At 36.0% G+C, this 25,902-nt stretch overlaps 1 protein-coding gene across 1 annotated transcript in view; it reads left to right on the forward strand.

Moving 5' to 3' along the window:
- Positions 1–25,902, forward strand: part of LOC763903 (protein OSCP1-like) — a 29,416-nt gene that overhangs the window by 1,582 nt on the left and 1,932 nt on the right. The window contains exons 2-7 of the mRNA XM_030995160.1: positions 8,315–8,469; positions 8,639–8,806; positions 9,857–9,937; positions 13,083–13,186; positions 14,522–14,732; positions 25,339–25,484. Of these exons, the coding sequence (XP_030851020.1) occupies positions 8,315–8,469; positions 8,639–8,806; positions 9,857–9,937; positions 13,083–13,186; positions 14,522–14,732; positions 25,339–25,484 (865 nt within the window). The remainder of the gene's footprint in view (positions 1–8,314; positions 8,470–8,638; positions 8,807–9,856; positions 9,938–13,082; positions 13,187–14,521; positions 14,733–25,338; positions 25,485–25,902) is intronic.

Here is a 25,902-nt window from a genome sequence, read left to right on the forward strand (position 1 = left end):
AGTTAGCACCTGCTGGAATTTTCATCGGCGACTGGTGCCGTAGATTTTCGACATCGCTGACGGATACTCCGTACCGACAGGAGCACCTGCTACGAACGTTTTCGGCAAAGCAGAACTTACCGTGGAATCCACGGTAGGTTTCAATGATTATTATCGAGTCATATTCATTTTATTTTTAAAACAAATACCCCTGGCCGCAAACCGGGCGATGCCGCAAACCGGAGACTCTACTCTAGAAAGAAAAATATTATTCAATTTGTTGCTTGTCAGACTTGTTTTGGATCTAGATTATGTTTTACAAAAGGCTAATTGAATAATTCATTTTAAACATGGATCCACGATTGGTATATAGACTTTTAGTTTTATATCAGAGTTTCAATCAGTTGCAATCGTAAATTGTTTTTTTGTTTTACTTGTTTTCCCTGTTTTTTTCTTCTTTTTTTTCTTGACAGTTGAAATTGATACATCAAGAGATTGACCTACTATGTACCATACATGTACATGTATATAGATCTAGGTCTAGGCTTTATTAGTCAGATAATCTTGACTTCCCATCATTCTATAAATAGTTCATCACCCTTTACTGTTTAATGATTAATCTTCCCTTTCTTATCTTCCATTATCTTAATAATTCTTATGCTATTAAACCTTCATTGTTATCCTTCTATAATTTTTCTATTTTTCTATTTTGTTATTCTTTGTTTTGCTTAGTTCACCTTCACTTCTTTTAATAATACATGTAACTATTTAACTTTTCTTTATAAATCTGTATCATTCTATAATCTTCTATTCAATTTTTGTGTATGTTATTCTTTGTTTTTATCCATGTATCATTTTCTCTTTTTACTCTTCCTTGGCTTTAGTTATCTTTTTTTTACCCTTCTATCATATTCTCTTTTTAGTTTTATTTTACATGTATCTTTCCTTTTGTTATTCCATATAATAAGGGAGTTTACAGATAGCACATGGTACAAATGACCCCAAATATCCACAGATGTTTTACACATAGAGAAGTTCCCCTTTGAGCATCTTAGAATAATAACTGCCAAAGTCCTAGATATGCTTCATGAATACCTTTTGTTTTACCTTGATTTACCTTGATGTTGGGCTTCAAGTATAATTACTTATATGCCCCTCTGCAGCAGGATTAATGTCTGTATGTACTGGGGATTGCGCCTACGTCGGAGCTCCGGACAATGCAATAGCAAGGAAACATTTCTTTAGGGTTGTACATGTCATATTTAGCTCTCCATACTTTTTCCAGGTTGGATTTGAATGAGTTTACAGATGGGCTATCAATTACATAAGCTGGAAGCGCATTCCATAAATTGACGACTCGCTGTGAAAACGATCCCATTCGGATAGAAGTGAAGGCTCTAACTTTTGATAGTTTGAAGCTGTGGCCACGTGTTCTGTCATTCAAAGGTCTCAGAAAGAATTGGTTGGGGTCACTGCGGTCAATCCCATGGAAAAGTCTATATGTTTGTATCATATCCGCTCTGTGACGACGGTATGCAAGTGTGGGCAATTTCAAATGTCTAAGCCGGTCAGAATATTCCAAGTCACGAATAGATAGAAGAATTTTTGTCATCCTGCGTTGCACTCTCTCCAGCTTTAGATGGTCTCTCTTGAGAACAGGGTGCCACACACTGGAGCAGTATTCTAAGGATGGCCTTATTAAAGACTTGTAGAGGTGTACAAGGCCCGATTCATCCAAGAATGAAAAGGTGCGGCGAATCAGGCCAAGCTTCCTGTTCGCAGAGGATGCAACTCTGTTTACATGCGCTGAAAACTTTAAGTTGTTGTCGAAGGATACTCCCAGATCAGTCTCTAGAACCACAGATGTCAAAATTGATGAGTTGAGGTTATAGTTGACATTAGGGTTAGACTTCCCAAGATGCATCACCTTTGTCTTTGACTCATTTATGGGGAGTTGCCACTTGTCCGTCCACTTTGCAAGGAGATCTAGATCATGTTGTAATGCAGCACTATCTTCTAGTGAGTTCACAGGAGAGTACAGCTTAGTGTCGTCTGCAAAGAGTTTGACTGTAGATGATACGGACGTAGATAATGAATCTGGAATGTCGTTAATGAAGATCGTAAATAATACTGGACCGAGGACGCTTCCTTGCGGAATACCACTTGTGACCAGGCAGGAAGAGGATTTGGAGCCATTCACTATCACTTGTTGAGAGCGATCAGATAGGAAGTTGGAGATCCATTTCCACACTTTTCCTCGGATTCCATAAGCCTGTAATTTCTTTATCAGTCTGGCATGAGGTACACTGTCAAAAGCTTTCCTGTAGTCCAGGTAAATGCAGTCAATGTTGTTACCTGTATCCAAGTACTTGGTCCAATCATTTGTCACTTCTAGTAGCTGGGTAGAACATGAGTGACCCTTTCTAAAACCATGTTGATGTTTGGTGATTAGATCATTAGACTCCAAATGCTCTACAATTTCATCCCTTACCACAGTCTCCATGATCTTGCCAATTACACTTGTGAGGCTTATTGGCCTGTAATTTCCTGGGTCAGATTTTTTGCCTTTCTTGAATAATGGTACAACATTCGCTGACTTCCAAGATTTCGGGACACATCCAGTTGACATAGATTCATTAAATATTTCAGCTAGACAATCAATAACGTGAAGCTTTAATTCTTTTAGAATTCGAATGTGTATTCCATCTGGGCCAGCAGATTTAGTTTGGTCCATCTTCTCAATCAAGAGATGAATCTTCTCTCTATGTATAATCATGTCCTCTAAGCAAGCTGAGTAATCTCTTCCTTGAAGCTCAGGAATGTTGTTGAGGTTTTCCTTCGTAAAAACTGAGCAGAAGTAATTGTTGAGTAACTCAGCTTTCTCATTATCAGATTCTGCAATGGAACCATCAGGCTTACATAAGTTCTCTATTGCACTTTTGACTTTCAACTTGCTTTGAATGTACTTCCAGACGCTCTTTGGATTCTTCTTTACATCCTTCGAAATCTTGAGTTCAAATCCTCCCTTAGCAGATCTGGTGGCACTGGTTGCTAGGTTTCTGACAGCATTATACTCCTCCCTTGTTTGGTTGACAGTGACAGGATTAATAGGTATCTTCCGTCTAGCTCTCAGATGCTTATTCCAAGCTGAATGTTTCCTCCTTACCGCCTTCTTAACCTCACTATTCATCCACTGTGGTCTGGCTTTCAATCCGGGAAGTCTCAACGGTACAAATTTCTTAGTAAGCTCAATAATTGTTTTCTCAAAGCAAGCATATTTCTCCTCCAGATTTACGTATTCCTCTGTCCATTCAAAACAATGATGTTCCTCCACGTACTCCCTTAGCTGCTCATATTTCCCTTTAAAGAATGCATAAGCAGGAGTGAAAGACTTCTCTTCATATAGCAGACTCATATTAAACTGTATTGATAAATGGTCACTTTTTCCAAATGGTGGTTTAAGTTCAAGGTCATCGATGAAATCTGGTTGATCTGTTAAGATCAGATCTAATACGTTTGATCTTTGGCCTTCACGTAACCTTGTTGGTTCTGTCACTAACTGATGCATGTATGTATCTTCTGTGATTACTAAGAATCTTTGTGAGAAGCTGAATTCAGTAGAGTTCGACACATTTCTGGACCAGTCAATTTCCGGTAGATTAAAATCTCCTATGATTACATAATGTGAGTGCATAGCGTTATCTGCAGCTTTCAAAAGATCCAACAGCTTATCATTGTTCTCTACAGTACTGTTCGGGCTACGGTATACACATCCCATTAGTAAGCTGGATGATGTAGTTTGAAACGAGCACCATACACTTTCATCAAACTCCTGGTCCTCAAAAAAATATTGTTTAGCTTGAAGGCTTAATTTTGTGTAAATGATGACTCCTCTTTTCCTTCTTTCAGGAAGAAACATACTAAAACTAGGAATCTGGAACTCAAAGTCTTCAATGCTAATCGATACATGTTTCGGGTAAATTTCTGTCAAGCAGATCACATCTATATTGTCAACAATAATGCGAGTTAGTAGTTCATCTCTCTTATTCAATAGAGAGTCAACATTGCTGTACAATACTTTCACTTGCTGTCAGATATCAGTGTTTTGGCTTCTAGAGTTATCATCTTCCTGGAAGACGTCATGCTCGGTAGCCGACTCCATGTCCACTTTATTAACACAATGTTCGGTTGATGCTGCCGATCCAATATGTGTTTTCTCAACAGCTGCCGACTCAGGTAACCCTTTACGTCTTGCACCCTGTGAGACCAAATGATCAGTACTCTCTTTTTGATTAGCTGCATGCATCATTTGTTTAGTTGAACGTGGATCCTGAGACTGTGTGCTTCCTCTATTACCGGATTTGGGTCTCGGCTTAACTGGGATGATTTTCCCATTTCGTATTATCAGGTTCTCTTCTCCCTCTTCCTTACGCCTCTTTAATTCTTCTCTTAAATTCCACCTCTCTTGTCTCTGATCTTTAGAAAGATCAGGTGCAATATACACTGTTCTCCATTTTTCTGTCTTGCGCAGCTTGCTGCATGCCTGAATGACTTCATCCCGAAGACTGGGGTCGTTGAAGTGAACCAAAAGAACTCTAGGCTTTGCATCTGGTCCCTTGCCACGAATCCCTAGACGAGTGGTTTGTTCAATTTCACCCTCCTGGATGTCTACACACAGGCCATTGCACAGCATGTCTTTTACCTGATCATTGTCCTTGGATTGTCTTTTGGATCTCATGGTCTCATTTGGTTCTGGCATGTTGTACACAACAATATTATTCCTTCTATTATCTCTATCTTTTAACTCATCCACAGTCAATGTAACAACTTCTGCCACACTACAAGAGGGTGTGACTCTCTCTTTCCTCATTGACGCTGAGCTTTGATGGTTGAAGGAATCTGTACAACGTATTGGTACGCTGCTCTGCTTTGTGGTATTAGTTCCCAGATCTCCTGCAGAGGCAGCACAGACTACTTCAGCATAGGATTTCTCCATCCTCTCCTCTGTGACTTCCATCATTCTTGTCAGCATACTTTGGGCCTCATTCAGAATATGATCCATTCTTTCGTTCATTTTCTTTTCCATCCTTTCGGCCAACTTCTCCATTGTAGAGAAATCTTGCACTGGAGTGTGTTCGACATCTTGTTGACTGACAGTCTGTCCCTTTGAAGCAGTTGGAACAGCTCCATTTTTCATATTTGACATGGTTTCAACAATAGTCATGTCACAATTGTTACAGAACCAGTGAAGGCCTGTGAACTTTGCCTCATATGTAAATATGTTATACACTTCTTCGTCAACATTCTGGCATTGTAGGCATGCCCAGCATTCGCATAATTCACATTCTATCATTTTTGATACAGTTCTGTTACAGTGGGTACACACAAATTGACCGTACTGACCTTCGTCGATGACTTTGGTTTCAGCCGACTCAATCTTGTCACCTTGTTTGATTTTTTTATCCTTTTGATAAGCCACAGAAGATTTTTTTGTATCTGATCTTCCTTTCTCAGCTTTCTGGATTTCAAAAGAGACTTTCCTTTTTGCCTTGTTGCTTCTCGAGTTAGAAGAACGTCTAACTTTTTCACCCTTGTCACTCGCGATGTCAGCCCCTATCCCTGAGGATTTCTGGTCGCTGCCATCTTTGAATCCAGGCTCGTTCGCTTTATCCTTTGGCTTTACTAGTTCATCGGACTCAGCAGTACTCTCTAAATTTCTTTCCATCTTCTCATAAGTTTGTTTAAATTTTTTCAATCTATTTTTTTATTAATCCAGGACTGTGACTGCAAACCTGGCCTAGCTAGCTAGTTAAAGTTAGAGCAGCACCAGTTAGATAGAGCAGCACCAAATATGCAGGTCCGCTGGTAACCTGTTCTTGACCTTGACCTCACTCAACTGTAGTAGGTGGGGACACAGCCAATAAGGCAATGCTGTACCAATTTTGTGCAGATTTTTTTTCACAAAGTAGGAGATTTCAAGTACTGTTTTCCCACATAGTATTAACATAAAACAATTTGACAAATGTAGACTCAAAAGTATGAATCCAATAAGGCCAAATTTTAACAAATTTTCAAGTTTAAATCTCAGATTTGGAAGAGCAAAAAATATCATGTCCTACGCCGACGCATGCGCAATCATCATGATTTGCCCTCTTGAAAAGAATACTTCCACCTGCATATCTTAGTATGTACCGTTGGTACATAAATGAATGATGTTACATGTACATAACTTTCATGAGCGCATATCCAGTATTCATCTCTGATTCTCTGTGGGTTTTACCTTTTTGGTACAAATGACCTTTATCTGCTCATGCTCAGACTGCAACCGTAAACTGGCTTAATTATTACCCTGAAGGCCTGAACTACATTGTATCTTTCCCTATGCTGTTCTTTGTTTTTTTTTCTTTCATCTTCTCTTCTTTTCATTATGTTATTCTTTATGTTATTCTTTTTCTTAAGATATCATTTTATCATTTTTTATTTCTATTTCTCCTTGTATGTCAGTTGATTGAAATTGAACACAAAAAAAGAAAGTTGTGAATTTTGAAAAGTTGTTAACACTATAATGTCACTACATTGTACATGTACATGTACACGTACAGCTTGTGCACTTCAAATAGGATGAATAGATGTTACAGTGACATAGTGCTGGACAACTTCCCCATTTGTTTCAAAACAAAGGAGGACTAAAATGTCATTCTTTCAAAATATATGACTTTTATTTATTATAATATGCTATCCATAATACATTTTGAGAAGTGCCCCGGGGCAATGGAAGAAGGCGCTATGTACATGTACAGTATGTACAAAAATGTAGGAGAAAATCACAATAAATGATATTCTTTAACACAACAAAGCGTAGAGTTGTCTATGACTACATGTATGTCACAATCTAATGACCAAATGGCCACTTAAAGGGACTTGGTAACATTGTTTACATCAGATAAGAGATAGTGGTGCTAAGGTAGTGACTTCAAAGCTAGATGTACAATTAAAGATAATCTGAAAATTTCAGTGAAAACGGATCTTTATTCATGGTACAAATTGGGAAAAACTGATCTGATTGGTTCCTTAATTCTCCCAACTATATTATTACAGTTTAATTACATTTTAGGTGAATGGAAATCTCACAAAGCAATTAAATGGCTCTACATTCCATTCCAGACATTTAAGTGTTGACAGATTTTTTTATAGCCTGTTTTATGTCTTTTGTCATGGAAAAACGGTTGGGAAAATTCAAAAATGGTTGGGAGAATTAACTGTTAATCAATGTATGAGGGTGTCGTACAACGACGCCTTCAAAGAAAACCATAGATATCTTCGTGGTGTGAGAATTTTTTCAGGATTTTTTGCATGTCAGAGGGTTAGTACAGTAGAAGGAAAATAGTACATGTAAGTAACATTTTATACAAAAATTAAGCAATTTTTTTCATCAACCTTCAACAATGTTACCAAGTCACTTTAAGATTTGCATAGATTTAGTAATCTGATATTTCAAATATTCATAACTCCCTTATTATTGGTCAAATTTTGTTTCTCTGGTTTTTCTACTTTCATACATTTGAACTCCCTCCAAAGTTGGATTGCCCTTTTAAGATTTAAATACAATTGGTAATGTGATATATTAGGATGTGAATCAATACACGTCATGTACATCTTGCCAATCCAAGATCATGGAAACCATATAATGTACGTGTACATGTACTGTATGTGCACAACTGCATAGTAGTAGTATCCATGGTTTCCTGGAGAGAAACATGCATAAATTATGGACTCTACATGTACCTCAAATGGTACATGCATAAATCGAAATTCATGTACGCACTACATGTAGTTATCAGGTGCATTAAGAAAGTAAAAGTTTGATGTTTTATTATTTGTCCTCATATATTTTTAGTGATGCATGACATTGTAAAGACATATTGTTCAATCAACGCTTTGTGGGGGAGCTCTTCCAACCTATTTATCAGGTGTATTAAGAAAGTAATAGTTTGATGTTTTATTATTTGTCCTCATATATTTTTAGTGATGCATGACATTGTAAAGACATATTGTTCAATCAACGCTATGTGGGGGAGCTCTTCCAACCTAGTTATCAGGTGCATTAAGAAAGTAAAAGTTTGATGTTTTATTATTTGTCCTCATATATTTTTAGTAATGCATGACATTGTGAAGACAATTTTCAACCAACGCTTTGTGGGGGAGCTCTTCCAACCTATTTATCAGGTGTATTAAGAAAGTAATAGAAAGTAAATTGAAATTCATGTACACAATATCAGTTGCATTAAGAAAGTAACAGTTTGATGTTTTATTATTTGTCCTCATATATTTTCAGTGATGCATGACATTGTGAAGACAATGTTCAACCAACGCTTTGTGGGGGAGCTCTTCAAACCTCAGGATATCTACTCTAAGAAAGCGATGAGGACAGTGTTTGATCGTCTGGCCCATGCCTCTATCATGAGACTAAACACCGCTAGTATGGACAAGGTAGGATAAATATTTTTAAACTCAATTTTTAATGTACTTTGCATATTAAACATGTACATTGCATGTACACGTTTTAAAAGCATTTAAGCATTACCGGTATTTATGATATATACATGTAAGCCTTAAAAATCACTGTAAACCACATTTTATATACAATTTTTGTTTCTAGTTGTATGACCTGATGACCATGGCTGTCAAGTACCAGATCTCACTTTGTCTGAGACCTAAGGATATCCTACTTGTCACTCTCAACCACATGGACGCTATCCGTAGCTTCGTCTGTGATAATCCTACCCTCAAGGCTGGCGTAGAGGGCGTTTGTCGTCTGCTCTTGAAGGTATGTAGTGTCCCGCAAGGATCCCTCTTTTGACCGCTCTTGTTTCTACTTTACGTTAATGATGGTGCCACATTTCTGTTATAGACATTCAAATTGCATTCTCCTTCTAATTTTACTAATAAGATTACGCATATTATTTTGGATTCATAATCATTCAAAATATACAGGCCATGCACACAAGATTGTGTCAATTCAAGCAGATGCGTAATCTTATTAGTTAAAATAGAAGGAGAATGCAATTTGAATGTCTAACAGAAATGTGGCACCATTATATTATTGCTACATGTATAAATCATCATGATTATTGCCATTGTCATCATCTTCATTAAACATTTATCATCATCGCCACCACCACCATCATCATCATCATCTTCATCTTTGTCTTCATTCATCATCATCATCGTTATCAATCATTATTATCATTATTATTATCATTATCAACATCTTCATTTTCATCATCATCACCATCATCATCATCATCATCGTCATCATCATCATCATCAATTCATCATCATCATCATCATCATCATCATCATTATCATCAACTACTTGTTCAAAGATTCTTGAGTCGTAGCTTAAATGGGGACATTTTTGAAAACAGCTTTTCTAATGTGTTATTATTAATCACTCCTTAATTACAAATGAAACAGTTTTATTATGGCAGTTGAATGAGTTGATCAAACAGTTTAGTCAATGTAACATCTTTCTTTCCTTTTTTACAGATGTTTGATCCATTTTTAGCTTGGTTTCTAATTAGTGTAATGCTTACTTGTAGAGTCCCTGGAATAAGATACAAAATGCCTTATTAGTTCTCTAAATTATGATTTTATCAAGATTTGATGTCCATACAGGTGCCTTAATTGTTTGGCACTCAAATCATTTCTAAAGACTTTCATCACTCTACAATGTACCTGTAGATATGTTGCTGATAATATTAAGGATTTTACGTGTACCAGTATGTTTGATAGTCTATCAAATTGTATCAAATTGTTTTATCTGTTAAAATATAATTGTGAATTTTGTTTTTCTTCCTGTCTTTGACTTCATCAGACGTTTACTTTTGTAACATTGGGAGAGTTCCAGCTAATACGACAGACGCTTCTAGGCTTCTTTCAAGACATGCATATTAGGGTAAGCTGAACATTAAAGCTGTTACATTATGTTCCACTAAACAGTACATACATTTACATTTTAATGTTCAGGTAACTCATATCAGTTTTTATACATAAAGGTAACATTTTTCTGGTTTTAATCAGATTATTTGTTGGTCAACTGTAGTGCGGTAATTTAGAAAATTATATGAATTACTTGTTTTCCATGTATAGAATAGAATAGTAATGGTTTATTAAAAGATCATGCAGCCAATGTCTGAATTGCGATTCATTTCACGAAGATACAATACAATTGCAATTCAAATTCAAATAACACAAAATATGACATAAGTCAAAAACCAAACATGTACATTCCATAAAAATTCATTGATCAAATTCAAATTTTTGTTTAAAGAGAAAGAGAAATGGAGAGGTGTAGGAGAGGGAGAGTTGGAGTGATGAGAAAGAGAGAGAAAGAGAGAGAGAGAGAGAGAGAGAGAAGGAGAGAGAGAGAAGGGGGCGAAAGAGAGACAGAGATAGAGAGAGATTGAGAGAGAGAGAGAGAGAGAGAGAGAGAAGGGGGTCCTTATCAATACAGATGAGGGGAGATGGTAAGAAACATTCAGAAATGCAGAAAATCAAGATTAAAAAAATATCAAAAATCATTCACATAGTACAATCATGAACTGTGAAATTCTATTTTAAAAAAAGCAATTTGTACTACATGTAGTATATGATCACTTCATTTTCATACAATTGCCTTACATGCATAGTACATAATAATTGATGTCAATGTGTATTTGATATACATTTTGGAAGAAATATAAAGAATTTGAACATTTAACAATGTTCTGTTTGGTATTTAAAGTTATATTTTGTTGTTGGTGAACATTGTTATTTCTTGAGATTTGATTTTGATTGAAAAATATAATGCATTGTAAAATGTGTTTCATTCCATGATTGGAAATGTCAATTGCTTTTCAAAGAGTGCTATCATTTGTGATCAGACCTAAAATTGTTCATTTAGTTCAATAGATAGTTCTGGCTGTATACTGTATGTACACTATATGTACAGTACATGTTTATCCACAAAAACTCATATTGCATCTGTGCTCTGTTTCAGATGCTTAAAAATTATAAAAGTCATCAAATTTTCATAAATGGTAAAAATACAAAAGGGCAAGTCCATGTATGCCTGAATTCAGGTTTTTTCAGGAGGTGAAATTCATTACAGTAATTATTTCAGTTACACTGTAGGGTCTGGAAACCTGCAAAAACAGAATACAACAAAATGAATTGTTTTCCCTTCACTGCACACCATATCGATTTTGTAGGTTGTTGCCATGGTAACGAAAGCTATTTAAGTACCCAGGCAGATGAGATGAGCCTGTTTTTTGTAGAGCCTCGGATGATGAATGGATGGTCTTGACATTTCTCTAATTAATAAATGCTTAGGGCTGAAGTCTGAATAGTTCTGAGTGGATTGTAATGCATCAATGATTACGGTAGAGATATTAATTATGGGTGTCCATGTAGTGCTGGAATACATGTCATGATCACTTTGATAAATGTATTTCATTGTGCCGACTGCTGATGTTAAAATGCTCTTCAGTAATTTATGATCACATCAATTTCACATCTAATATTTTTGATTATTTGATATTTTATGTACAATGTACAATGTTCATGTACATGAAGTTGTCTCTTTAATAATGATTTTACAACATTGTATGATGTGGAGCATGAAAGTAGTACTAGAAAATAAACATACTGTAGAGAGAGAAAAAAAGGATACCGGTAAGTAGAAATTTCTAGAAAATAATGTTTAGACAAAGAGGAGTGAAAAATATAGAGAATGGTATAGAATTAAGAAGAAAATACATGTGAATCAATATAAATAAAGTATAAAAAAGATTCAGTAAAACTGAAACATTAGTGAAGCTTACCGGCAACAAAATTGAATTGCTAGTGGGAATTTAAATGAACATGTAGCTCTGGGGATAATGTTTTCGTCTTTTTCTTAAAGATTTATTAAGCGAACATCAACACCATTGTCTGTTAATTGTAGGCAGTTCCTGTCTAATACAGTTACATGTAATTACTCTACCGCTCATGCATTCATTATAGGCCTCCAGTGGCTATTCAGAGTGTCAATCATAATTAACTTCTAGGGTAAACAATCATGAATTGGTAGACATCAGCTAATGAAAGGTCGATTCTAATTAAGGGTCAATTTGAGGTTTAATTGTATCAAGGAGTCTCCATTCTTCGCCAATGGTTGTGGATGGGTAGATTTGTGTGTGCAGCTAGAGGAGACCTGTATTGGCAATGCACACAAGTGTCCTTGTTGATATTGGTACATTAAATTAGTTCAACTCTGAGCTGTGGATGGGATATGTACTGTACATGTAGCTTTATCTACAACTGTACAGTACATGTAGGCAGGCTTGGATCCAGGATTTCTTAGGGTTGGAGGCCCAAATTTGAAATCAATTTGAAATTTAGTATGCTGAAATATGAAAATCATGCTGGCCAATATTTTACTCAGTGGGGGGGGGGGGGGGGGGGGGGGGGGATAGTGAGGCACTAATTATTATTATTTGTTTTGCTCCCAAAAATTTGAAAATCGTGCCGGCTGAAAATTCGCTCGGGGGGGGGGGGGTGGGGGGTGATGGTGTACAGTTATGTGCAAGTCAGTTTATTATACACCTGTATACCTGCACACTCGGTACATGTAGTGTATAATTAATGAATACCCTGAGTACTATCAGCAAGCTAGTGTGCTCTTTCAATTATAATGCAGCATGGATCTATTTTTCATGACGATACTTTGACATTTTGGCAAATATGCAGTATCATGCATCATTCAAAATGTATACGGTAAATCACACACATACATGTGTACATGTACCGGTACACTCTACTGTACTAGTTATGTGTAGAGCATCGATGTATAATGTATATACATGTGTTATATTTTGAAGCTTTCTTAGAAGATTAAACTTCTTCTTTTTTTTCTTCTTCAGATGTCAATATTTTTGAAAGAAAAAGAGCATAGTTCTAATGGCTTAATCACACACATACACTGTACTCTAATAGTTATGTGCGGAACATCCATGAACAATGTGTTATATGATGAAGCTGGCTTACAAGATCAAACTATAATTATTTCTTTTCTTTTTTAGGTGTCAATATTCTTGAAAGAGAAAGTGCAGAGTTCGAATGGCAGGTTTGTTCATTCTCTGGGCGGCACTGTTCCCTATGGCACCGAGATTCCAGGAACCATCAGGTTTGTATGAATCTTTAAACAATCGAGAGCACTATTTGATAAGACTTGTTTTAAATCAATAACAGGGTACAACTGAAATTGTGGCATTTGATTGGTTGAAAACAAATTTGTCGTAGAAATTTAGCGTTTGTTATGATAACAAGTTTTATATAAAACGGGACCTAGATTGTTGAATTCTCAGATCTTTCTAAATAAGGGTTGTTCATGTACATGTATATGCCTCTGTATTAAACCTACCGTAATTAACGTTGTATAAACCGCCCTCGTGTATTAACTGCACCCCTCTTTTTCGCCCTTAAAAAAAAAAGAAGATCATTAGTGTAAATTAAAAAACAGTAGAGGACCTAGGATAGAACCTTGTGGTACACCATATAATAGAAGAAAAATTGGAGGAATTATTATTACAAACTACATATTGAGATCTATCAGAAAGATTACTTTCAAACCAAGATGACAGACAAATTTGGGTGTTGTTCTAGTTTCCGAGTGGTGAGTCAACACACCGATTACCGAGCTGGGAGACATTGCCAGGCATAGCGCCAGGTGGAAGGGCATAAATCGAAACTTTAAAAAAAAAAAATTAAAAATTAAAAAAAATGGTGTACTGTGTATAAGCCGCACCCCGACTTTAAATTTTTTTTGGTGGCAAAAAGGTGCGGTTAATACACCGTTAATTACGGTAAGCAATTTTAAATGTATCGCATTTCACATTTTGTGTATCTCAAACACACAGATTAGTGATTAGAAGTGACATTTGATTTGATTGAATTGATAATCATCTTCAAAGTGTGCGTATTATATTCTCACATACATTTCGATCCAATTAATGTCCAGGATAATGTATAAAGTGCCTAGATTAGTTCAAAAGTAGTGCTTTATCAGATTCTAAACAGTGTTAAATATTATTATATGTATTATGCATTGATTGCTATAAATACTACCAAAAAAATAAGATATATGGAACCACTTGAACTCACTCAATGTCATGGAATGACATTATTTCCTTGGATTCAAATTAATGTCATTTCATGACAAACTCATGACACCTTTCCAATCTACATTATTGCTTAGGATCGATACTAATATCAAATATTTACTAGCACTAAAAACAATAAGTACCATAGCACTTACAAAATACAAATATATGAAAAGAGGACAAGAAATGTACAGTCTCACAGGAAGTACATCACATAGATGACTGGGGGAAAAGGCAAGGTTTCAGTGGGGGATCTTTTGAAGGTGGCCTTTAAGACAGGTAATATTTCCCTTAATATGGAAAGAGGGATTTTTGGTAAATTCACTTGGAAATGTTCACTTTCTTGTCTCCTTTGATAGATATTTCAACCGTGATGGGAAGCAGGTCGAGACGGAAGAGTTTTCATTCCAAGGGAGGTACGTTGCGTCCTTCAAGGAGGGGTCATTTGAGATGGAAGGTGACCGGGTCATCAAGCTGGGCAGGAACATGTACTGCTCGGCCAAGACGGGAGAGGCAACGGTCATGGGTGACTCAAGCAGCAGGAGCAAATCAAAAGCATCCGCAGAACATGTGAGTATATGGTTGCTCTCGGGCTTTCTTTTCAAGCGGGAGACTTAATAGATAATGATTAAGGCGCCTTGGATCAATTCGAGTGGCAGTAATCACGTGGCTTTATGCAACGCGGCCTAGTTTGCGAGAAAGCCACAATCGTCCGAACCCCTCTATTAAAAAAGCGCATGCGAAAATCCCTCATAAAGAAGCATACGGTCCAACGATTCCACAACGGAGCGTGACCTACTCATAATGCTTTCAAGCGATACCAGTTGACTGCCCTCTATATGCCAATATGTAACTCTCAAACTATGCAGGGGCTGCGGAAGCGGGTGGCTGGGGCTTTTTTTTTAGTAGAAGCTCCGAAAAAGGGGTTTATAGATTGTTCGCATGCTCAGACCTCCCCCCCCCCCCCCCCTCCCCCTACTCTAAAAAACGCTCCGCATCCCCTGCTATTTTGGGTCATAATTCAGATTCCCTTCCTCAAAGGGATAACTTATTAAGAAAAATTATTTATCACACATTTATACAAGTCATACATTAATGCTTTTTCTTCCTTTAATATGTTTCGCTTTGTTGTAGCTTCATTTGTCTCGTTTAGCCAAAGGTAGAGTTCGTTGTCATGGTTATAAACTCGAACAATAGAAGGGCGGATTATGAGGTATGTGCTTGCATGACCTTCTGCTGGTAACCGACAAGTCACCGCATTAAAATTAAATTGCAAATAGTGTTCAACAACACGATGGTGGATGAAACTTTCTAATATTCGAAGATATATGACCTTCAGACCATATTGTGTCATTATTTTTTATTCAATCAATCAACGTCAAAGAATTGATTTATCATCGCTCTTCAATTTATTATTTCACCTTTGTATGTAATTTCATTCTTATGCATCACGAAAGAACACTGAATTGGATTCTTCAATGTTTGTTTTGATTAATTTCCTCCCCTTTCTTTCTCCCTATTTAACACTGATACAATTTTCAATTTTTCTTAATCAAGGAAAAATATTATTTTCATATTTTCTTTATGCAAGACAGGGAGAGAGAGCGAGAGAGAAAGAGAGAATATGTTAAGTGAGAATTATCCAGTACAACCATGAATTGCATCCTTTTCAATATTATTCAATTTGCTGAAAATATTCAGAATATGAATATGATAAATCCACATAATACACCAACGCTGTTCAACGCATCCAACGCTCCAACCATAGCCCATATGCCAATGCACTATATTTATCAAATATGAAAAGATTTTTAAATGAAATGTGAAGAAAAATCAAATGTACAATACACTTACAGGCATCAGTTGAAATCATGAATTCTCTGTGACTGGCTTAGCACTAGTTTCTGAGGGACCAGTCACTGAAGAGGAGATAGAGGGAAGTAAAATTAATTAAGGAAGAAGTAAAGAAAAGAAGGGGGATATCAGTTGCAATTTTCCTGCCAACAAGAGCTAAAAGGGACCAAAAAAAGGGGAAGAAGAAAAAAAGGGTGAAAAGCATTTCGATGCGGTGTTCGAGTAGAATTCTGTGAGATGATGATATACTTTCTGAGTTGTAGCTTGAAGTGTCTATATCTGTTGATAGTATTATAGAATATAGAAGCCTGAAATGACCTTCTGCTCGTAACCGACAAGACACCGCATTAAAGTTAAATTGCAAATAGTGTTCAACAACACGATGGTGGATGAAACTTTCTAATATTCGAAGATATACATGTATGACCTTCAGACCATATTGTTTCATTATTTTTTATTCAAACAATCAAGGTCAAAGAATTGATTTATCATCGCTCTTCAATTTATTATTTCACCTTTGTATGTACTTTCATTCTTATGCATCACGAAAGAACACTGAATTGGATTCTTCAATGTTTGTTTTGATTAATTTCCTCCCCTTTCCTTCTCCCTATTTAACACTGATACAATTTTCAATTTTTCTTAATCAAGGCAAAATATTATTTTCATATTTTCTTTATGCAAGACAGGGAGAGAGAGCGAGAGAGAAAGAGAGAATATGTTAAGTGAGAATTATCGAGTACAACCATGAATTGCATCCTTTTCAATATTATTCAATTCACTGAAAATATTCAGAATATGAATATGATAAATCCACATAATACACCAACGCTGTTCAACGCATTCAACGCTCCAACCATAGCCCATATGCCAGTGCACTATATTAAATTTTATCAAATATGAAAAGATTTTTAAATGAAATGTGAAGAAAAATCAAATGTACAATACACTAACAGGCATCAGTTGAAATCATGAATTCTCTGTGACTGGCTTAGCACTAGTTTCTGAGGGACCAGTCACTGAAGAGGAGATAGAGGGAAGAAAAATTAAGGAAGAAATTAAAGAAAAGAAGGGGGAAATCAGTTGCAATTTTCCCGCCAACAAGAGCTAAAAGAGACCAAAAAAAGAGGAAGAAGAAAAAAAGGGTGAAAAGAATTTTGATGCGGTGTTCGAGTAGAATTCTGTGAGATAATGATATACTTTCTGAGTCGTGGCTTGAAGTGTCTATATCCAGATATCTGTTGATAGTATTATAGAATATAGAAGCCTGAAATGACCTTCTGCTCGTAACCGACAAGTCACCGCATTAAAATTAAATTTCAAATAGTGTTCAACAACATGATGGTGGATGAAACTTTCTAATATTCGAAGATATATGACCTTCAGACCATATTGTTTCATTATTTTTTATTCAAACAATCAAGGTCAAAGAATTGATTTATCATCGCTCTTCAATTTATTATTTCACCTTTGTATGTACTTTCATTCTTATGCATCACGAAAGAACACTGAATTGGATTCTTCAATGTTTGTTTTGATTAATTTCCTCCCCTTTCCTTCTCCCTATTTAACACTGATACAATTTTCAATTTTTCTTAATCAAGGCAAAATATTATTTTCATATTTTCTTTATGCAAGACAGGGAGAGAGAGCGAGAGAGAAAGAGAGAATATGTTAAGTGAGAATTATCGAGTACAACCATGAATTGCATCCTTTTCAATATTATTCAATTCACTGAAAATATTCAGAATATGAATATGATAAATCCACATAATACACCAACGCTGTTCAACGCATTCAACGCTCCAACCATAGCCCATATGCCAGTGCACTATATTAAATTTTATCAAATATGAAAAGATTTTTAAATGAAATGTGAAGAAAAATCAAATGTACAATACACTAACAGGCATCAGTTGAAATCATGAATTCTCTGTGACTGGCTTAGCACTAGTTTCTGAGGGACCAGTCACTGAAGAGGAGATAGAGGGAAGAAAAATTAAGGAAGAAATTAAAGAAAAGAAGGGGGAAATCAGTTGCAATTTTCCCGCCAACAAGAGCTAAAAGAGACCAAAAAAAGAGGAAGAAGAAAAAAAGGGTGAAAAGAATTTTGATGCGGTGTTCGAGTAGAATTCTGTGAGATAATGATATACTTTCTGAGTCGTGGCTTGAAGTGTCTATATCCAGATATCTGTTGATAGTATTATAGAATATAGAAGCCTGAAATGACCTTCTGCTCGTAACCGACAAGTCACCGCATTAAAATTAAATTTCAAATAGTGTTCAACAACATGATGGTGGATGAAACTTTCTAATATTCGAAGATATATGACCTTCAGACCATATTGTGTCATTATTTTTTATTCAATCAATCAACGTCAAAGAATGGATTTATCATCGCTCTTCAATTTATTATTTCACCTTTGTATGTACTTTCATTCTTATGCATCACGAAAGAACACTGAATTGGATTCTTCAATGTTTGTTTTGATTAATTTCCTCCCCTTTCCTTCTCCCTATTTAACACTGATACAATTTTCAATTTTTCTTAATCAAGGCAAAATATGATTTTCATATTTTCTTTACGCAAGACAGGGAGAGAGAGAATATGTTAAGTGAGAATTATCGAGTACAACCATGAATTGCATCCTTTTCAATATTATTCAATTTGCTGAAAATATTCAGAATATGAATATGATAAATCCACATAATACACCAACGCTGTTCAACGCATCAAACGCTCCAACCATAGCCCATATGCCAACGCACCATATTTATCAAATATGAAAAGATTTTTAAATGAAATGTGAAGAAAAATCAAATGTACAATGCACTAACAGGCATCAGTTGAAATCATGAATTCTCTGTGACTGGCTGAGCACTAGTTTCTGAGGGACCAGTCACTGAACAGGAGATAGAGGGAACGAAAATTAAGAAAGAAGTAAAGAAAAGAAGGGGGATATCAGTTGCAATTTTCCCGCCAACAAGAGCTAAAGGGACCAAAAAAAGAGGAAGAAGAAAAAAGGGTGAAAAGAATTTGGATGCGGTGTTCGAGTAGAATTCTGTGAGATGATGATATACTTTCTGGCTCGTAACTTGAAGTGTCTATATCCAGATATCTGTTGATAGTATTATAGAATATAGAAGCCTAAAATGACCTTCTGCTCGTAACCAACAAGACACCGCATTAAAGTTAAATTGCAAATAGTGTTCAACAACACGATGGTGGATGAAACTTTCTAATATTCGAAGATATACATGTATGACCTTCAGACCATATTGTTTCATTATTTTTATTCAATCAATCAACGTCAAAGAATTGATTTATCATCGCTCTTCAATTTATTATTTCACCTTTGTATGTACTTTCATTCTTATGCATCACGAAAGAACACTGAATTGGATTCTTCAATGTTTGTTTTGATTAATTTCCTCCCCTTTCCTTCTCCCTGTTTAATACTGATACAATTTTCAATTTTTCTTAATCAAGGCAAAATATTATTTTCATATTTTCTTTATGCATTAGTCATGCTTTAGTCATTTCAAAATGCTTTAACTTCCTTATTCCTTGCCCGATTTTGTTCAAATTTTCACTGATTTTATTCAAATACAGTATCTTAAACTTTACAATAAAAGTAACTAATAGTATGAAGGTTTTGGTTCCCATCAAGATTAGGTGTATATTTGGGATCTTTTTCCTGTATTTTTTCCAGCATTACATAATATCAGACATAGACCAACACACAAACAAACACACACAAATAGTAAACACCAGAGCAACCATACGCATCACCATTGTTATTATGTTCAAAATTGGACAATTCCTCTGAACAAGTGAGTGGAAAAATTATATTTCCCAGTATACCGGTAAATACTGCTTATTTCCCGGCGTCCGGGAAATAAGCCTCTGAAGCGGGAAATATGCCAACCCTGTAGGGAAAACGTAATAGTTTGGTAGTATTGGCAAATTTTGACAATAATAGTGTGTAAGTATATTGACAAAGTATATACAAACAAAAACGACACAAAATATTTGAAAGCATTTTAGACCTACCGGTATATAGAATGATTATACGAAAAGAGTTATGTCTGAGGCCTATCTACATCTATGTTACGTAATAGGAACAATGAACGTGGCCAAAGGTAGAGTTCGTTGTAATGGTTATAAACTCGAACAATAGAAGGGTGGATTATGATATAGGTGCTTGCATGACCTTCTGCTCGTAACCGACAAGTCACCGCATTAAAATTAAATTGCAAATAGTGTTCAACAACACGAAGGTGGATGAAACTTTCTAATATTCGAAGATATATGACCTTCAGACCATATTGTTTCATTATTTTTTATTCAATCAATCAACGTCAAAGAATTGATTTATCATCGCTCTTCAATTTATTATTTCACCTTTGTATGTACTTTCATTCTTATGCATCACGAAAGAACACTGAATTGGATTCTTCAATGTTTGTTATGCCTCCGCCACCGAAGGTGGTGCCGGAGGCATCATGTTTTCGGGTTGTCCGTCCGTACGTCGTACCGTACGTCCGTCCGTCCGTACGTCCGTCCGTCCGTCCGTCCCGTTTGACCGTTATCACAATATCTCAAGAACCATTTAAGATTTAAACTTAAGACTCGGGAATAGTATGTATCACCATAGGAAGACGATCTGATTAGATTTTGGAGCACGTATGTTAAAGGTCAAGGGTCACAGAGGTCAACTTATGAAATTCCTTGTATTGAGTTTGTTAGCGCGATATCTCAAGAACCATTTGAGATTTAAACTTCAAACTTAAGGATAGTATGTATCACCATAGGAAGACGATCTGATTAGATTTTGGAGCACGTATGTCAAAGGTCAAGGGTCACAGAGGTCAACTTATGAAATTCCATACATTGAGATTGTTATCATGATATCTCAAGAACCACTGGAGATTTAAACTTCAAACTTAGTGATAGTGTGTATCACTATAGGAAAACAATCTGATTACATTTTGGAGCACGTAGGTCAAAGGTCAAGGGTCATAGAGGTCAACTTATGAAATTCCATACATTGAGATTGTTATCATGATATCTCAAGAACCACTGGAGATGTAAAAACTTCAAACTTAAGGATAGTATGTATCACCATAGGAAGACGATCTGATTAGATTTTGGAGCACGTAGGTCAAAGGTCAAGGGTCACAGAGGTCAACTTATGAAATTCCATACATTGAGATTGTTATCATAATATCTCAAGAACCACTGGAGATTTAAACTTCAAACTTAATGATAGTGTGTATCACCATAGGAAGACAATCTGATTAGATTTTGGAGCACGTAGGTCAAAGGTCAAGGGTCACAGAGGTCAACTTATGAACGTTTCGGTTTGTAAAATTGCTCTATGACGGAGGCATCATTTTCGACTGCGCGCAGTCGAATTCCATCTAGTTTTGATTTATTTCCTCCCCTTTCCTTCTCCCTGTTTAACACTGATACAATTTTCAATTTTTCTTAATCAAGGCAAAATATTATTTTCATATTTTCTTTATGCAAGACAGGGAGAGAGAGAATATGTTAAGTGAGAATTATCGAGTACAACCATGAATTGCATCCTTTTCAATATTATTCAATTCGCTGAAAATATTCAGAATATGAATATGATAAATCCACATAATACACCAACGCTGTTCAAAGCATCCAACGCTCTAACCATAGCCCATATTCCAATGCACGATATTTATCAAATTTTTAAATGAAATGTGAAGAAAAATCAAATGTACAATGCACTAACAGGCATCAGTTGAAATCATGAATTCTCTGTGACTGGCTTAGCACTAGTTTCTGAGGGACCAGTCACTGAAGAGGTGATAGAGGGAAGGAAAATTAAGGAAGAAGTAAAGAAAAGAAGGGGGATATCAGTTGCAATTTTCCCGCCAACAAGAGCTAAAAGGGTCAAAAAAAAGAGGAAGAAGAAAAAAAGGGTGAAAAGAATTTGGATGCGGTGTTCGAGTAGAATTCTGTGAGATGATGACATTCTTTCTGACTCGTAGCTTGAAGTGTCTATATCCAGATATCTGTTGATAGTATTATAGAATATAGAAGCCTGAAATGACCTTCTGCTCGTAACCGAAAAGTCACCGCATTAAAATTAAATTGCATAATAAATATTCATAATTGAATGACACACGCCCTTAAAACTAAAACAACAACAACAACCATTCCATTTTATTTAATACATTTTCGATATACTTAAATTGGCAACTATTACCTTCTGTCCCAGATCCTCATTTTAAACGACTGATGCGAAAGACTAGTCGACACACCCTTTCGAGAAAAGCCCCCCCGCTTTTATCGAAAGGGTGTGTTAAAACGGTACTCCGCTCTCAACGCACCCTTTCGAGAAAAGCCCCCCCTCTTTTATCGAATGGGTGCGTTGAGCACACCACACCGCGCCGCACCGCACCGCACCCTTTCGATGAAAGCCCTATATCCAGATATCTGTTGATAGTATTATAGAATATAGAAGCCTGAAATGACCTTCTGCTCGTAACCGACAAGTCACCGCATTAAAATTAAATTGCAAATAGTGTTCAACAACACGAAGGTGGATGAAACTTTCTAATATTCGAAGATATATGACCTTCAGACCATATTGTTTCATTATTTTTTATTCAATCAATCAACGTCAAAGAATTGATTTATCATCGCTCTTCAATTTATTATTTCACCTTTGTATGTACTTTCATTCTTATGCATCACGAAAGAACACTGAATTGGATTCTTCAATGTTTGTTTTGATTAATTTCCTCCCCTTTCCTTCTCCCTGTTTAATACTGATACAATTTTCAATTTTTCTTAATCAAGGCAAAATATTATTTTCATATTTTTGTCTTCGCTCTCTACTGATTTAATGAAACTTCAAAGCTTCTGCACTTGGCGCGGACGGGAGGGGGGGGGGGGGTAAAATGAATTCAGAGGAGGATTGTTTTTCGAGAACGGTACAACGAAACGTCCCTCCAACATCTTTGCTGATCTTCTTCTCAATATTTATTTATTGGTCGAGTTACATTATTTGTTGTTCTTTTAGAACAACCATATTTCAGAGAATTCTTTTCACAACGAAAAACTTCTTCATGTTTCAGTCCTTGCGCTATCGTCTCCAGCTCCAGCAGATATTGGGCGTCAGCGTGCACATCGGTACTACCGGCACAGTATAGCCACTGCTGACGGCCGCATTAGCTGTCGTTGTTGTTTGTATCGGTAATACATAGAGATGGGAGAGAAAGCGCCATCTAAGTTCCATTTCATTGGTTTAAGGTTTGAAAATTGAAACTCATTTTGTGTTAAAGTTATATAAGAAAAGATAATCTTTATTTTATAATTCCACGGGGGCGACTTAATTTTGCAATCGCCCCCGTGGGCAACCTGACGGGGGCGATTATGGAGCTCACGGGGGCGAATTGCCCATCGCCCCGTGTATTTTGGGCACTGATAATGAGTAATATGAAAGTACAACAAACAGGAGCAATTGATAATGTTAGTTTATATTTTGCACGATTGGAGAAATAAAGTATCTTGAATCATAATCTTGAATCTTGTGCAAGAGTATTGATTTATCTTAATAAGATTTTGTTTGTGATGTGAGCAAAATTAACGCAAATTTCTAAACGAATGTCAATCAATGATATGTTACCTTCCTTCCATTACCCCCACCTAACAAAAAAAACAAAAAAACCGAATACACATTAGTATACTTGGGGGAGGGAGGAAGAAAAAATAATGAGGGCAGTTTTCACATTTTAATGAGATTTATTGAATGGAAGAGTAAAATCAACCCAAAATTATAAACGATTATAAACGAATTTTTATAATTCATTGCTTTCCTTTCATTATTCATCACCCTCCATATCTAAATAATGATAGTAATAATATGATGATGATTATTATAATGATAATAAAAAGCCGGAGAAACACTAGCGTACGGGGGGAGGGGGGGGGGCACGAGGCAGAATGCGGATAGGGAGCCAGACTGCACCCATAATGGGTGAAGAAACAAAAGAGAGGGAGAAGAGAGAGAGAAAGAGAAGAGAGGGAGGAAAAGAGATGAACAGGAGCAAGAGGAAATATATTCTTTGGAGAGGGCTTTATACCAAGTTCAAAGAAAAAAAAATATTTAAAACCTTCCGTAAAATGTGTTTTGCCTCTATGAGTTAAATGACAATGGAATAGCATAGTCTCCAAACAGGAATTCATGAATCAACACATTGGCTTTATGGCCAGCACGAGAGAAAAAAAAACACTAGTCTTTATTTCCATGAATTGCTGGAGAATTAAATTTGAATGGGGCTCCCGTAACCTGTGTGTCTAGATTGACACCTCCAAGTTACCTCCCCGAAAAAAATATACTTTTTAAATATTCATTCGGTATATATACACAGATAAAACGTTGTTTAAAATGCTAACAGTTCATTACAATACAACAGCTTGTTGATTTTTTTAAACAGGTCTTATTATTTGTAAACAACCCTTTTAAACGGTGTTTTGATTGTGCATAATGATCCATTCCAAACATACAGAGTACAGTGCTAATTAGACACAAACTCAGGCTAAGATAAAATAACTTAGTTTAGTCGCAGAGGGAGCTAAACAAGTATGACGAATCTTTCAATGGGTTGAAAATTAATCGCGGTTTTTCTGGCTTGAAAAAGACGTCACGGTCTTCGGGCACACACAATGCGGCTTTTCGTGGGCAAATCGCGCATCCAGGTTAACTCAATACAGTTTTCATGCATGCGCTCTCAGGTTAAAAGGCTGCAGCTTCTCGCACATGAGAATTAATCCAAGGCGCCTAAGGCAATCAGTTGAATGTTTTTTTGTTTTGTTTTATTCCCTTCTGGTTGTATTTTTGTTTAAAATGTACTGCTCTTGTATTTTCGTGTCCATGAAACATAAGGTTAAAGATCAAAGATAAGTATGCGACATCCAGATACACTGTAGTGATGAATGAATGAAGAATGATTTTACTACCGGTATACCACAATTTGATCACAATACAGAGCCAATCGTAGAATTTTTATACGATTCAATAGTAATGGGAATCACAATCAGGTAGCAATTAGATCTGAACCAGTTTGAACTCATAACTCATGTTACAGAGGTTTTTATTTGTGCACTCTGCTTTTAAAGTACTTCTGGTTGTTCTTTCTCAGAATTCCCATGTCCAAGGTATAACTGTAAGGATCATCTTCTGCCCCCAAAATGTGTATTAAAAACACAAAATCTAGTTCTTCATCAAGCTGGAGAAATGCATTAACATGCATGTATTTCTTGTTTAATCTCCAGGCATCAGCTAATCCTAATCCCATGGTTAAAGCAGAGCTTAATCTCCTAGCTCATCTGATGGGTGCGGTAGAGAAGAAATCATCAGGTGGTCCTGGCAAAGAAAATGATTTCAGGATCAGCATGTTTAATACGGATGAAGAGGAAGAGTAAGTCATTTTCATTTCAAGGTTACCAACAAAAAAGCATATTTATGGTACTGAAGTGGAAGGAGAAAGTACATGAATCTGTGTTAAAACCCTTGAATAACAAAAGATCAGTATGTTCGATATTGAGCATTGATGACAAGGGAGAGTACAAGTCTGTACCACTTTACCAATCTACATTTCCAAGTGATACAATACAAGTGGATGGATTATGCATTAATCTATTTTCCCTTTTCTTTTTTTTTTCTTCTTTTTGTGGGGGGGGGGGGGGCGGGATCAAAATGTTAAAATTAATGGACCCATAAATAATTATATAATTATATGTGCAAGTTATTAAAATAATAAAGTGCTTTCAACTATAAATTAGCAATTTAATAGAGGACTTGTCAGTAATAGAGCACATGAATTTAATCAATACATG

Source organism: Strongylocentrotus purpuratus, unplaced genomic scaffold (assembly GCF_000002235.5).
Source record: "Strongylocentrotus purpuratus isolate Spur 01 unplaced genomic scaffold, Spur_5.0 spur5_scaffold_21, whole genome shotgun sequence".
In the NCBI taxonomy this organism is placed as follows: domain Eukaryota; kingdom Metazoa; phylum Echinodermata; class Echinoidea; order Camarodonta; family Strongylocentrotidae; genus Strongylocentrotus; species Strongylocentrotus purpuratus.